This window comes from Camelus ferus, chromosome 1, assembly GCF_009834535.1.
Source record: "Camelus ferus isolate YT-003-E chromosome 1, BCGSAC_Cfer_1.0, whole genome shotgun sequence".
Lineage (NCBI taxonomy): Eukaryota > Metazoa > Chordata > Mammalia > Artiodactyla > Camelidae > Camelus > Camelus ferus.
In genome coordinates, this window is record NC_045696.1 from 42502798 (window position 1) to 42518210 (window position 15413).

General features: G+C 37.0%; 1 protein-coding gene across 7 annotated transcripts in view; it reads left to right on the top strand.

Annotated features, from left to right (window-relative positions):
• Positions 1 to 15413, top strand: part of ZPLD1 (zona pellucida like domain containing 1) — a 314927-nt gene that overhangs the window by 274515 nt on the left and 24999 nt on the right. For 6 of the 7 annotated variants that reach the window (XM_032478045.1, XM_032478056.1, XM_006188536.2 and 3 more), the window contains one exon: positions 5898 to 6011. In XM_032478045.1, the coding sequence (XP_032333936.1) occupies positions 5906 to 6011 (106 nt within the window). In that variant the 5' untranslated portion in view covers positions 5898 to 5905. Of the gene's footprint in view, positions 1 to 405; positions 545 to 5897; positions 6012 to 15413 lie in introns of those variants that run through there. The other variant, XM_014562463.2, reaches the window with a different exon arrangement.

The following is a 15413-nucleotide window of genomic DNA, read 5'->3' on the forward strand; positions in this document are numbered from 1 at the left end:
TCCTTTTATGTGTTGCTTCTAATGTCCAAGTGCAACGTAGAAATCAAGAACGTAGAGCTTCAGGCTAGAGACCTGATCAGAAAACATGTTTCTTCATTAAATAGTTGTGGTCTCCGGCACTTTAAAGCTGGTGATTTTGAAGGGTGAGCGAATATGTCCTTTTTCTAGAGGCAAGACCATGTAGCACTGTGAGACTTGACTCCACAAGACAGTTTTGATTGGCACAACTTCGGTGCCTTTTTGCCCCAGATCTTATCTGGTTCCTGTTGGTTGCTTTGAAGGCTGAAATAGAACTTTATTCCTTGAACTTAAACTTTGATCTCAATTAAAATACACATATTTCTTCTTTCCTTCCCTGGGAACTCTTCAAAATATTTCTAGTTATTTAAAGCTTAATAAGTTCTTTCTGATCGTATCTGAGGAGCAGGCTTGGGTGGGTCATACTGAAGTAACAGGAAAGAGGTTAAGCCCCTGTAAGAGACAGTGAGCCTGTGCAGAGTCACCGGTCAACATGCAGAAGAGGGCTGAGAATGAGAGGACTGGGGTAAGCACCAATGCCTAAGAATCCATTTCATATTTTTGGGTATCTGTGAGATAAAACAATTCACTTTGGTTTACTAAAAAATGCACAAGCCTTAGATTGATGATGAAAGATTTGAAGAAATGATTTTTGGTTTGAATTTTCTATTTTCCCTCCCAGCTAGAATAGTATCATACAGAGTAGCCCACATGAAGGGAATAAAATTAAGAAAGTATGAAACTTTGATAAATTGTTTCTGCAAGAGTTTTTTCTCAAGAGCAGATAAATGCACTTACCAACATACTCATTTTTTCTCATGTCACAGGGGTGCTAGTTAATGCATTACCTTTTTGGGGTGCTAAGAGCCACCTTTATTCATCTGAAAAGGTTAATGCAGCTTTTCAAAGTGTCCAGGTTATTCCCAGAGGATAATTTATGCACTAAAAGTCTGTTTTATTTGGGAAGTACCTAAAGAGAAAAAAAAAGTGCAGTACAAATTAAACACAGGTAGATTTGGTAGTTTATAACTGAAGTTGTTTTTACTGCTGAGCTTCATTTGTATGGATTGATTTATATCCCTGACTATTTAAAATTTCAAAACTTCCTGTCCTTCACTCCAGAATTTCCTATCATTCCTTTTACTTAATTTTTATCCATAGCACTTACTGTAAGTATGCTCTGTATTTCACTTACAGATTTTGTTTTCTTCTTACTTTCCCTAAAATGTAAGTTCTATGTAAAATTTTTTCTAAGTGCAGTACCTCAGCTCCCCTGGACAGTACCAAGTCCATGTAAGCACTTAATAATATAAGAAAAGTGAATACAGAAATAGATCAATATTGATTAAATTTACCAAGTAATTGCCAGATTTCCGTTTGACTGTACTATTGTAAGGATCATTTTTTAGAAGGTAGTGCCACATAACAGTTGAAGGTGGTTTCTGGAGTCATTGTGCATCGAATTTTGATTCTCACACTGGTTGTCTCTTTAACCTTGGGCAAATTACTTAACATTTCTGTGCCTTAGTTTTTTCATCCTCAGAATAAGGAGAATAATTTGGTTAGAAAATATGTTTAGAAGAATGCTTTAAAAAGCATTCTGGTACATAGTCAGCCCTTAAAACTCACTAATACTATCATTAAATCAATTTGTGAAAAGAATAATATTCTTTATGCACTCATTGCCTAAGTGAAATAGAGTCATTACAATTATGTAGATATTAAAAAATACTTTGCCTCAATCATCTGAATCATTTAGTTCAAAGCATATTTTAAGAATACATTATTAATATAATTTACTTTCTGAAAATTAGCAAGACATTAGTTTTATTTATTTGACAAACTCCAATTAAGTCAAACAGAGGATTATAATTCCAAAGATCAAGCTTGGTTTTGAATTCTGCTCTGTCATTTACTAGGTCTGTGACCCTGGGCAAGTTAATTAAAAACCTTAGGTTTTGTTTCCACATTTATTACATGGATAAAAATTAAATCTCTGTTAGTAGTTGTATATTAAACACAGCACAGTATCTGGTACATAAGAGACCTCAATCAAAGGAAGGTAAAAAAAGATTATTGAATGTATAAAATCCAAAGAGCAGTGTTTGTGACAGAACTATATCAATTTATATAAAATTGAGTGAGAATTAAAAGTGAAATTATATTTTTCTCACTCCAAGTTCAATCTTAAGCAAATAAATTATAAATTCACATTTTGGAAGAAGTTATTTTAAAAAGAGAATTTAATATGAGAAATATTGACATTTGACAGCGAATCACTTAGCATATAACTTCCTTTATATTGCTAAGTATAAAACACAGAGCCTCTTAGTACCAGTTTGAGAGATGCAAGTGTCTCTTTAAAATAACTCTTCTGAATTTCTTAAAATTCAACATTATATGTACAATCATCTCCCCTTTTCCAATCAGTTTAAATTTATGAAGGTACTGAGCTAAAAAAAGTATAAAAACCTATGATATATGTCTTCAAGGTTATTATTATCTAAGAATATGTTACTAAAATGTCTTGTAATATTGGCTGTGTTCGGCAGTTTTATACACCATTGTTAGCACCGAAGTAGGGGCATTGACTGCTACACTTAGTTATGTTGGAGAAGAAGGGAATTGCTTCTGCTCAGGTTCTCTAATCAGAGTTTGCTGGAGCCACAGTGGAACAGCAAGCATTTCACGTCACCCCAGGGTAGACCACAGACACAGGGTGTCTGACCTGGTGACATGAAACTCAGCTAAGTTTTTTAAGCCAGGTCAAGACTGGGGTACACATGTCTAGAACTGCACCTGCCCAGCAGCTAGAGAGCCTAAGCAAACAGAGCATTATGCTTTAATGAATATAAAGAGTCTCAGTGTAGTCTCCAAATCTCAAGCAATCCCCTTTCAGAAAAGAATTTTAGGAACTGGGACAAGTGACATCTCCAAGCTTGCTACTGTGAGTTGATGGTCAGGTTTTCTATGTGCCGAGGAAATGATGGAGAGAGGACTGAGGATGTTAACAGTTCAACATTATGTTTTATCTTGTGAGTGGAATATAAAGAGCCTCCCAAAGTCTTGAAAGTGCCATGAACACTGCCAATGGTACAGGGATCAGAATGTGGATATTGCCTATGCAAGGGACACGGGTGTCATTTAAAATTCTCCTGCTTAATGTACCTTAATATTAAAACACAGACCAGTATGAATACAATTATAAATATAATAATGTGATTCAACTAGTCAGGGCCATTACTAGCCCGTGGGACCCCATTGTGTCATGCAGTCTAGCTCCAGAGCAGGTGGCTCAGCCAGAGGACCACAGCCCTGTTCCCATCCCTCTCCACTGGATGGAGAGTGCCTTCTGTATGTTGGACTATGCTGTGTTCTTTACATACTTGTAGTTTATAAAGTCTTATAATCATCATCTTGGTTTTCAAATGTCAAATCTGGAGAACGACTGAGGGGAGATTTGAATCCATAACAGCTGATATCAAAATCAATGCATTTTCTGTTAAAGCAAGCTGCCTTCTACCTCTACTTTCTTCTCATCAAAAAAAATCCATTAAGAATTTTAATCTCCATGACAGAGATATAGGTTTTGTTCAGAGCCTAGAGATGCCTCTTTTTGACAAACTACTACTGCTATTAGTAGACTGTTTCAAGTGGCACATGTTTCTTAACCATTTTTGGTAAACACAGATGTGTCCAGTTTAGTCCACGGTAATAATTCTCTCTGTTTTCACAAGGAGGGCCTCATCTTCCTTTTCTAAAAGTAATTTTCTCCCTCATAATGTCCATATTATCAAACACATCTATTAAGCAAATTGCATTCCTTACATAAGAATTGTTTATTCCGTTTCATAAGAAATGATCTATTGAAGGGCATACAGTTTGAAAAGCTAAGGAAAACAACTGTTGGTAAATGGCAACCAAAACAACCCCACTGAATTTATTTTATAGCAGATGGTATCCAGGTAGGTCTTGCAGCAAACTCGTATCAGAAAGATCTGGAGTTGAATTTTAGTTCCTCTACTTGTTTTCCATGTCACTTTAGAATCCTGAGACTTATTTTTCTTTTCCTTTGTATGGAATAGTAATTCTAATATCATCCACTGTTTATAAGGATATGAATGAGAGACTTTAAGTAAATGATCTGGCGCACGATTCCTCCTTTGTGCACAGTGTCCACTCAGTAAGTGTTATTTTTCTACTGTGAGGGCATATAAAAGCTGGAAAGCATTTATGAATAGTAAAAACTCATCAGTGAAAATTCCAGACTCTAAATCCCTAGGGGTGGGAGACCTCTCTAGATTGAAAGACAACAGTGTGAATCTAGAGTGTCGGTGCCTTCTAGGAATTAATAGGACCCCTTCATGAGAAGGAAGTGGGGGGCACAGAATCGCTGTGTGTGTGGTGGGACGTACTATTCAGACACAAGCTGCTGTCTTTCCTAGAAGTCTTCCAAGGACTCCCAAAGAGCAAGGCTGTCTTAGTCTTTCTGAAGTGCCCTGAGGAGCCAGACAGTGAAGGCATAGGTGTGGCCAAGAGAGCCCAGGGTCTGGGCTCTTGTTTATGGAGTGTCCTGGGGATCAAAGCTAACCAGACATGTGGCTTTTCTTCAGAAGTCACTGGGTTTGTGCCTGAATGGTATGTTATAATGCTGAAGGAAGGAAACTCCTGTTGAATTAATATTTTTTTTTTGTCTGTTTTTGGGAGTAAACTCATGGTTTCCTTTCCCACATCCTCACCAAAGTGACTTTGTTCACCATAAACTTGTTATGCTCAAATGATGATTCAAAAGCAAGATGTATTTCCTTCCTTTTGCTAAAGATTTGATTAATCATCTAAGGGTAGATCTTTAAGAACAGCTAAAACACCATTTTTCCCCCAAACCCAAAGCTTTAAAAATGCACTAAATTATTTGAGTAAGCTATTTACAATTTTTTTATTTTCCTTTTGTTTTTTATGCACAGACCAAAACCACCAACCTCAAAGATTTTTTTTTCCAGTGCATAAGCTGTGCTCTGAGAATAAGTTGGGCATTTCCAGAAGATATTTTAACCTTATTAGGCCAATAAAAGGACATCCAGGAAAAAAATTTAAACATCAGACTGACTGGTGTTTAAGCATTAAAGTCAATTTATATTTATTTGTTCAACACACATTGACAACTTAAAAAAATCACCTTCCATTACTTTCTCCTAAGAATTCAAGATTTTCTTATGTCTGTTATCAGTTATTGTTATCCACCAATGAGCAGTCATTGGAGGGACCATGATGTCATGTCACACATTGTATTTTTCTGTTTTCCCTTTTGCTTTATTCCTGTGTTTTCTGAGAAAATGATGCACAAACCATTGATTTTTGAGAAGTAGCAATATTCTAGAATTCCTTTGCCGAGGGGAAAATTTCCCTCACATTGTTTGGTCAAGAATATTAAGAATTCTCTGAAAATCAACTATTGAATGCTAAATCCCTCTGACTATGGACTTGAAAGTGTAGCATTGCCTCCAAACTGGTCAGTCTGCCCAGCTATGCTGTTTGAATCTGCCAAATACTTGGTTTGAGTTCTTCCTGTTATAAAAAAAGAACCTTTCTTTTGCAAATGTTATGGTTCATATCTTAATTCTTCTACTACAGAAGCCTAGCTTTGTCACCCTTGGCAAACTGGAGTCAAAGAATAAAAAATAATTTTGAAATATTGTAACCAAAATCTCTGCCGCATTGTTAATAAGTATTTCTTAATAATCCTTAGGCCTTTAATGAGCTTTGCCTGTATGAACGTAGATTGCCTGCCTATGCAACAGTGAGTTGAGATCAGCTTCAGTCTTCCCAGCAAATAGGAGTGAAGGCTGGTGATGTCCACATGAAAAGTAACTCTTTTCCAGGTTTTGCAATGGAACAAATATGGTTGCTGTTGCTTCTAACAAGTAGAGTGCTTCCGGGGTCTGCTCAGTTCAATGGCTACAACTGTGACGCCAACCTCCACAGTAGATTTCCTGGTAAGTCTGAACCCAGTCTTTTCTCTAATTGTATCTGGAAAGCATGATTATGTTTGAATAGTAAATCATTTAAATACATATGGAAAATGAGGGGGATATCCATCTATATTAAGTGGATATTAACAAATGGCAAATGACAAAAGACATTTTTCTGAAGTTGTAATTTATAACCACATTAACATACAAAGTGTTCATTGTAGTTTATATTATTATAATGGCTGCTCACAGATGTGAAAAATATTGGCTAATGGTTGATAAAATCAGGAGAGGCTAATTTCATTCAAAATTTGCCTAATTGATGCCTTTTTTCCTCATAAGTTAATTCTTTCAAAACTGTTCTTATATGCTAGTAGATTTATATATAAGTGATACTTAAGAAAGTATGAAATATTTTGCAATATTCAAAAAATACTATTTCAGTGGAATGTTGGTCACCACCAAAGTATGCTTTCACATACTACACAGCTTCAAAATGCATTTTACAGCCACCCATCAGTATTGTGACAGGTATGAGATTTTGACCATATTGATAGATGTGTCCCACAGTTTCCCAAAATCTACACTTTTTACAGGTAATTTAAGGTTCCATTTAAGTATTCATCTTTTTGCATCAGCTAAAGTTATAGAACCACAGTTCAATATTTACAAAACAAAGACTAGACAATCTGAAACTGCTTTTCTATATATGCCATGCAAACTGAAATAGCTTCTGCCATGGTTCACATTCTGTGCCAGTAGTCCTGTGTCTGGAGCATGCCAGGGCAGCAGCACACCTGCACAGAGCAGTCAGTAGGTGGTTATGTAGCTGATGTGAGATTTCTAATTTATTTGAAGAGGTAAACTGTCTTCTCCAGAATAAAGACAAGAGTATGCAGGAATGTCTTCATGTGCCCAGACCTAGCAAGCAAGCACTTGGCAGGTTAGGTAAAATAAGGAGATCAGAATGGGAAATGACTCAAGGTAAGTCCAGAAAGGTATGTTAAGGTAGGGTTCTTAATGATTTTGAATTTCACAAGTGATAGGGCTTTAAAAAATATTTTTATTATGGAAAATTTCAAATATATGGAAAAGCAAAGATTAGTAAAAAAGCACTCATACTAATCATCCAGCTTTATCCATTGTCAACATTTATAAATTTTGTTTCACTTTTCTCTCCTTCTTACTACCCCATCTGTGAAATATTTTAAAATAAACTCATTTTTCATGTTTCATTATATATACCTAATTAAAAAGAACTTTAAAAATCATTACACTTGTATGTCTAATAAACTTAATAATTCCTTAATATCATCTAATTCTCATCCAAGTTGTCTCCAAAACATTCACATGGTGCATTTATTATTCTCTGTCCTAAGTCTATTTTAATTTATAACAACAGTCTCTTGCTTTTCTAGAATGCCATTTATCTCTTTAAATAATCTGGTCATTTATTTTGTAGAATTCCAACACTCTGGATCTGGTTGACTATAACTCTGATGTGTCAATTAACATTCTCCTCTTTTCCTGTAACCTGTAAACTAGTTAGACCTAGAGGTTTCAATAACTTCAGGTTCAATTGTTTCTGTGTTATTGGTGTAATGAAAGTGTTTTTCTTTGTAGGCAATGAAGAGCCATTGTGTCTTTTTAAACCTACCTTTCTAAGGGTTTGGTGTGGTCACATTTTGTTTTAGAAAGCAGACTTTGGGGGAAGTATGAAAGCCAGAATGAAGTTAGAAGCAGAGAGAGAGATCGTGAAGGCAGTGGTGGTGGAAGCAGCAGCAGGAGACCGCTGTTTACAGATACAGTGTTTTGTGGTTAGACTCACTGGGTCTGGAACTTGAGGACTGATTCCATTCGGGAGGTGAGAGAAAGAGAAGACCAGAGGATATTTTGGACTTGGATACCTGGATGTTGATACTATCGACTGACGCCACAAGTACAAGGCATTTGCATGTTTTAAAAAGAAAGATTGGGTTTGAAAATAATGACTTTGAAGTGCTTTCAGAATGTAAAGTGTCAGCCTCTACCCAGAGGTAGGAAATATGGACCTGGGTCTGATGAGGGAGGCGGAGACCGAAAATAGCTGTGTGAGAGCTGAATCCCTGTGCAGTGAGTGAGCAGTGAATGAGTATAGGAAAAGGAAAGGTGTGAAAATAGACTGTTGTTTAAACAACTGTTGTGGTGAAGGAGAGAGAGGAGTAAGCAGAGCCAGCAATGTAAATGAGAAAGGAGGGTTTTTGGATTGGAGGACAGTGGCCAGCTGAGTATACATGAGCAAAAGGAGAATATTCAGAGACTGGGAATACTAACAAAAATATAATTAATAGAGTGAGGGAAAAATATGGAAGAGATCAAAGGTACATACAGGTGGAGGAGTTAACCTTGGAAAAGTGGTAGCTGTTTCTTTGATTTAGAAGAGAAGAGAAATAAAAGACACAAGCAGAGAAGCTTGAGAGATGCTAACTGTGTTCACCTCCTCGTAAAGCGGGAGGCACAGGCCCCCAGAGAGAGAGAAGCCAGAGGCCTGGCTGGGGACTGGGAAGGGCAGTCAAGTTTTACCCTGTTACGGATGGAAAAGAAGGCCAAGATGGAAGACGACTGCTCGGCAGAGAGGACCTAGTGGATGCTGTAGTTATTATACTTGTAAATGTAAATAAAACATGTAAATGAGTCAAGGAGGGCCTAGGACAGCAAAAGAAAATATTTTTCATATGGTGAATTTTAAAAATTATGTTAAAACATCCATCTACAATGGTACCCACTGACCACCACAATGTCACCTGAGATAGTTGACTTCACTGCTTCATCCTAGGTATGTAGTGTCAGAATTTCCAAATATGCTATAAATCTGTATTTTAAACCCGGCAGTTGAGTCTCGTGTGCATTATGGTTGAAAATGACTGACAGTATGCTTTATTATTTTCTTGAGTCCATTATTCCATTTAAAAGCACAGTCGTGTATTGGGGCAATATAACTAAACACAAAACTTTCTCCCAACCCAGGAATCCTTTGCACAGTGATAGTAGAGATGAAAACACATTTATCATTGAATAAGCATTAAACCAGAATGTGATGCTTAGCACAGGCAATCCACTAAGAGGTTGCAAAGGCAGAAAGGGGTCTCACTCTTTTACATAGTCAAGCAGAGGCAACCCCTTAAAACAGGTTTTCAAAGTAAATAATAATTAGTCCTCTAGTAAGAAAACTTGACCAATCATTTGTCACATATAGTTCATCCTGAACTTACCTGGTAATTGAAGTGACAATCTGTGTTAGTGTATTGGCTTTATCCGAAGGAAAAAATTAAATTCTCGTCTCTTTATAAAAGGAGCTACTTTTACAATTTGGAGCAAGGCTCCCTCCAAAGAAGTTAGGGTCCTCTCTCCTCAGGCTGTGAGAGAAGGCTATTTTCCTTACAGTTCTGAGAGATGGTTCCCAGGTCCTTGAGAAAGACATCACTGGGTCATAAAGCTGACAAAAGCCCTGTATAATTTTCAAAAGGATTTACATACATTTCAAGGAGAAGAGAAAGTACTTACAAGTTTTGTGATATAAATGGACTCTTCCTTTATTTTCAACAGGGAGAATTAAACTGCTTATTTTTAATTTGTATTTGTCCTTACACGTGTTAACACTTTTAGCACTATTGGGCTCAGACGCAAATATCCAAACTTTCCAAACCTACGCATACATACACACACACACACACTGTTGCAACTTGAAATTTATATTAAAAAGATCTAAAATAAGATAAATAAGATAAATCAAATAAATAAGATAAATCAAAAGTTCCAGGAGAGGCTTTAAGTTTATATGGGTGTTCTTTCCAAGTCAGCCCATTTTTGCAGGTTGTTTGCGAAAGACCAGCATGAGCAAACAGAGCCTAAAGGTTAATTGCTCACTCCCCTCTTGACTTGTGGTTTCTCTTCCACAGCAGGCTCACCCTTGATGTCATCAGAAGCTCCACAAGCTGCTCAGATACTCAGCAATGGGATAGAATGAGAATAAGTCTGGCAAAGGAGAGGGGCTATCTAAATGCAAAGTAATGTTAATAATGATGAGAGTAACCATCTCACCCTATCTGACCTTTGCTGTTTCATGACATTAGAACTATTTTCTATAATTTCCATGGCATTTATCCTTGAGTCAAGGAAACCACCATGGTCTAATTCATTTTAAATTTAAAGGGATATCATTTAATTTTGAAGTAGTTAACTCTTGGCTATCCAAGCTAATAGCAGGAAACTGATGCTATAATTGTGCTCTTCCTAGAATGAAACACAAACCACAGTTGACTTTTAGAGTACCAAGGAATTACTTTGCTGAAGTGAAGCATACAGATAAATGCATTTAGTCTCCGTGACTAATGGATACCTTCTGGAACCAGCCCCTTTTTGGGCGATGGTAGGGTCAGCCTAAACTTTCAATCCTCTAAAGAAGTCTTTAATGATAAAAGCACAGTCAAGGAGAGATTAGGTTTATGACACCAGAAATTTTGTGGCCTGACAGTTTTATAGTGAAGTAACTAGTCATGAGAAACATGGGTGGGTCAAACAGAATGAACTGTTTAATTCTGTGTTAGGCTTTGCTTAACCATTGCACTGTTCTGTGCCCAAAGACAAAGTAAGAGTGAATAATGGAATAATTATCCCAGGGAATACGTGCTGGCCCTCTGTGTAGATAAGAAAGGCCAATTCCTCTGCCTTCCTACATAGTCATTGTATTTTGGTTTCCAAGTTGTGAAGAGAACGTCTGTTTTTGCTTTGCACCTGTGACCACATTACTATACCGGATAAGGCAGAAGTACTGATCCAGGCAGAGACTGCTGATCACATCCTGATTAATCTTCAGTGATAAAGTGCAGTAGGAGAGATGGGGAATTAGTTGGCAAATTCAGTGACTGAATAATTCAGGATCCATATCCTTCTTTATTTTAATAACGAAGGTCTTTATTGCATGGATTTTCACCTCCTCTCTTGTATAAGTAAAACCTATGTGCTTTCTTTCTGCTAGAAAAAGCTGACCAAACTCTTTTGGTCCCAAAGAATAGTGGAGCAGCAAGTGTGAACAGCAGTCTGCAAAGTTTGCCTGAGACCACATAGCATGTCCGACAGCCCTGGAAACAACAGCTTGTATTTGCTAATGAGAAACAGATGTGGGAAACTGAGGTGGTGAGGAACCTGTTCCATACAGAGAGGAAACCTGAATTCCTAACCCACTTTAAATTCTGCATCAGCTGCTGGTATTTCGTGTAGATGAAACATCAGTATCCCTTTTGAACTTCTTGTTTCTTTAGCAGCAAAACCTAAATATTGTATAAAAACTCAAGAGGAAGAGTAACTTAAAAGAAATTAGTTAAAACAACAAATATAACATCTGTCTCTAAGCAATTTTAAGTTTATGTGGTGCCAAAAGTTGCTACTCTCATAGAGATAGAAATGGAAATGATATATAAATTACTTTTATAACCTGCTAAGATTATATGGTTTTGGAATATCTACTGGAGTCCAGGGAACAAATTAGAGTTGACTCTGTATCCATGGGTTCCACATCTGTGGGTTCAACCAACCTCAGATTGAAGATATTCTGGAAAAAAATTCCAGAAAGTTCCTAAAAGCAAAACTTGAATTTGCTGCAGGCCAGCAACTATTTACATAACATTTACATTATATTTACAAGTATTTACATAACATTTACATTGTACTAAGTATTATAAGTAATCTAAAGATGATTTAAAGTGTACAGGAGAATGTGCGTAGGTTATATGCAAATACTACATATGCCATTTTATGTAAGGGACTTGAACATCTGTGGATTTTTTTTTATTTTGATATCCAAGGGGTGTCCTGGAATCAATCCCCCACAGATTCTGAGGGGTGTCTGTCCTGTATTTCCAGGTGAGATATCTATGGCACTACAAAGCAATACACTCTTCAGCATACAGAAAAGGCCTTCCTATTATACTGAATAGGTTTTGGTTCCTGTGATCGGTTTTACACCAATCCTATCTTTAAGTGCATGCAAGCCAGACCACAGATACAGGTGCAGTCATATTCATAGGAATACCTGCATCTGAACTGCACAGGACCTTCATCTGCTCACAACTCACCCACCCCCACCCCATGACTCCTTCAGTGGTTTCAGAGACTGCCCAGGGCATAGTTGCCATTTGAGGTGACTGTCCTGCTCCCCTGGTTATTAAACTGCTATGAATTGTGGAATAGGGTAGAGGTGAGGTAGGAGAAGACTGATCCTATTCCCAATTTTATTTCACACATCTACCTGAGCACTGAAGTAGACTTATTTGGGCTCAGTCTCACAAAGCCCTTCATGAGCCCTCTTTCATTGTAATTCAAAACCAGTTAGTTCCTCAGAAAGGAAGAGAATCAAACACACACCCATCCCTTTCATGATTCATGTCTCTCTCTCCTGTCTCTTTTTCATCCAAACCTTTCCCTCTTGTAAGCATGTAAATCATACTGTTTGGTGGGAGTGCTTAGTCTTACCAGATGGAACCCACCTCAGGGTTAGCTTCTGCCCAATCAAAATATATAGTTGTGACTAAGCAACTCAGTTTGTTAAAAGACTTGTGTAGGGGAAGAAAAATTATTTTCTCTCTACCCCTGTAGGTTCTTGGCTGAGGCTCCCTGTAATAAAAGACAGGATTAACTAGAGAAAAACAGACAGAAGTTTAATAACATGTAAGACCTGTATTCATGGGCGATACCCAGAAAAACTAACTCCTTGAAATGACCCAAGCCACTACCTTAAATACTATCTCCAGCTAAAAATAAAAGAAGATACTGGGGTTGGGGAAACCAGGTTACAGGAGGTTATCAGGCAAAGCCCAGTAAACCAGAGTATTGTCATTTTGGAGATTTAAGTCAGGAGCATCCCTTTGTAAGAGTTTCTGGAGATTTAGTCCTTCCTCTCTTCCTGGTACAGAGAAGGAGACATACTTACAAATGGAGATTTCTCTTATAAATGTAAATGTCCTTTCAGAAGGATAACTTCCACTTGTTTTCAGAGATTCTCCTATGGCTGCTTTTTCTTAAAAAAAAAACAATCAGTTTAAGATAATCCTTATGCCGAAAAGGAGTATTTTGGGTGGCAAATTCTGCTCCCCTTCACTTGCAACACTGGCATTATCTGGGAGCTTGTGAGAAATACACAGATAGGCCCCATCCCAGATCTATTGAATCAGAGTCTGCATTTTAATAAGATCCTCTATAATACATATTCATGAGACATGCTGATTGGAGCATGGTATTCATGATGTCTTGCCAGCTTTATGTTGTTACATAACCAGTGTTTATGCCAACCTCAGCTGGCTGTTATGCACTTGCTTGCTATTAATGACAATAAGGATCAGTATATCTATCACTCTTAAGGGGAAATGGTTTAAAAATTCATTATTAATAATAAAACAAGGTAATTAGTCACCAAGACCGATGCACTTAAAAAGGCTAAATACCTAAACAAATAGCAAAAATGCATTAATTTCTTATTATTTAGTGTGTTGAATTAGAAACTATCTGACATTGAGCATTGTGATGTTCATCTAAAACTCTGAAAACAGGAATCATCTCAGGCAGTTGGCAGAGTAGAGACAGGAAATATGAGTTCTGGATGAACAGTCAAGATGAACTCATCATTGTGCACGTATTTTCTTTGTGCATCTTGGAACTTGATATTAAAAAGTTAGAAACCATGCATGCTGTTTGTGAATTTAATCAAATTTATTTTAATAAACACTTGCTGAGTATCTGTTAGGCCCTCTGAGAAAACCCAGAGCTTCCAATGATTTCATAATCTAGTTGGGGAAGCAAAATATCCACTCTCAGGTAAGCAATATAGTAGACTTACAATTAAGGTGATATGGGATAGGGCAGAAGAGAATGATTATATTTCATTGGGAAAATGAGGGAAAGTCTTATTAAAGGACACCTGAAAAATTATCTTTCTGTTTTCAGCCCATTTCTTACTGAGTGCTCTCAGTGGGTATTTCGTCTACTATTATTGTTTATAGTGGATATGCTGAGTATTTGGTGATTATCACATTTATAACTCTCACTCTTTTCTGTCCTCCAAAGATTAGACTCACATTTCCAACTTGCTGCTGTATATTTCTGCCATCCTATATGTACCTCAGCCTCTCAAAAACTGAGCTCATCGTCATTTTCCTTCCTGTATTCCTTATCTCAGGGACTAATCCACCCAATCACTAATGCTTGAAACCTCAGCATCATTTTGACATCCCCTTTTCTTCACGCCATCATCTAATCAATTTCTTATAAAATTTAACCAGTTGGAACTATGTCCTGTCTTCCCAACAGTCCCTTCCAAATGACTCTGACCTACCAAGACATGGTTATACATAACATGGTCATCAAACCTCTGTCCTATCATTACCAGGCAGCATTGTAATGGTCAGCTTTTCCTCTGTCTCCTTTACCCAACCATGAGTTCCATGAAGTAAAGGAGTCTTGTTAATGTCTCTATCTTCAGAGTCTAGCACAGAGACTAACACATAACATGTATGCAATAAAATGCTTTTTTTTTTTTTTTTGGAGACTTTGTTGACATGAATTGGCATGCAGTTTAGATTTTGAAAATAAATAGGACCAAATAGCCTCTAGCCTGTATAAAACTGGTGGCACTGGCTTTGTGTTTTTAACTCCTGTGCACCCTGCTCTCTTTTTTTACATTATACACTGACACCTAGAATTGCTTTTCATATAAATTTTTACATTTTCAGGTCAATAGTAAAGGAACATTTTGAGCCACTGCACTGCAGTGCTGAGTACAGTTCAATTTTGGGATGTTGCTGTGTTTGTATTGCAGAATATATGTGTGCAAATTATTTGAATACTTGCATAGATCTGTGCTCTTACTGTTACAGGTAATAATTAGAAAATGTTAAAATAAATATTGACACCACTGAAAGGAAATGTGGGTCTCAAACTAAACAGTATTAAGATGAGATAAAAATCTTTCAGTCTATCAAAAGCTAGAGATCTTTAGCCTCATCTGGATGCCATTGAATGGAAGCCAGTTGAATATGAAATTGTTGAGAAAAAGACCAAGGCTAGAAATACTTGTTAGATATGTGAACAATATGCTGCAAATATATTGTCATTAGTTATGTCTAAGAGGAAAAGTGTAATTAGCTGTTCTAGGAATGGAGCTTTATTGGAGATAAAGAAGTAGGGTGATGTTTTTATTCACATATACAGAATTGGATCCACCCCCTCTTTACACCCATTTAGATGGTAACCGTATTCTGCGAACCCCAAATCAGGATTCATTTTTATACATGGTGAGATAGATGGTGACAGGATATTTAGTGTGACAGGATATTTAAATCTACATACTTTTAGAAAACCTGAGGCAAACTCGTTGCCTGATAGATAGGTAAGAAG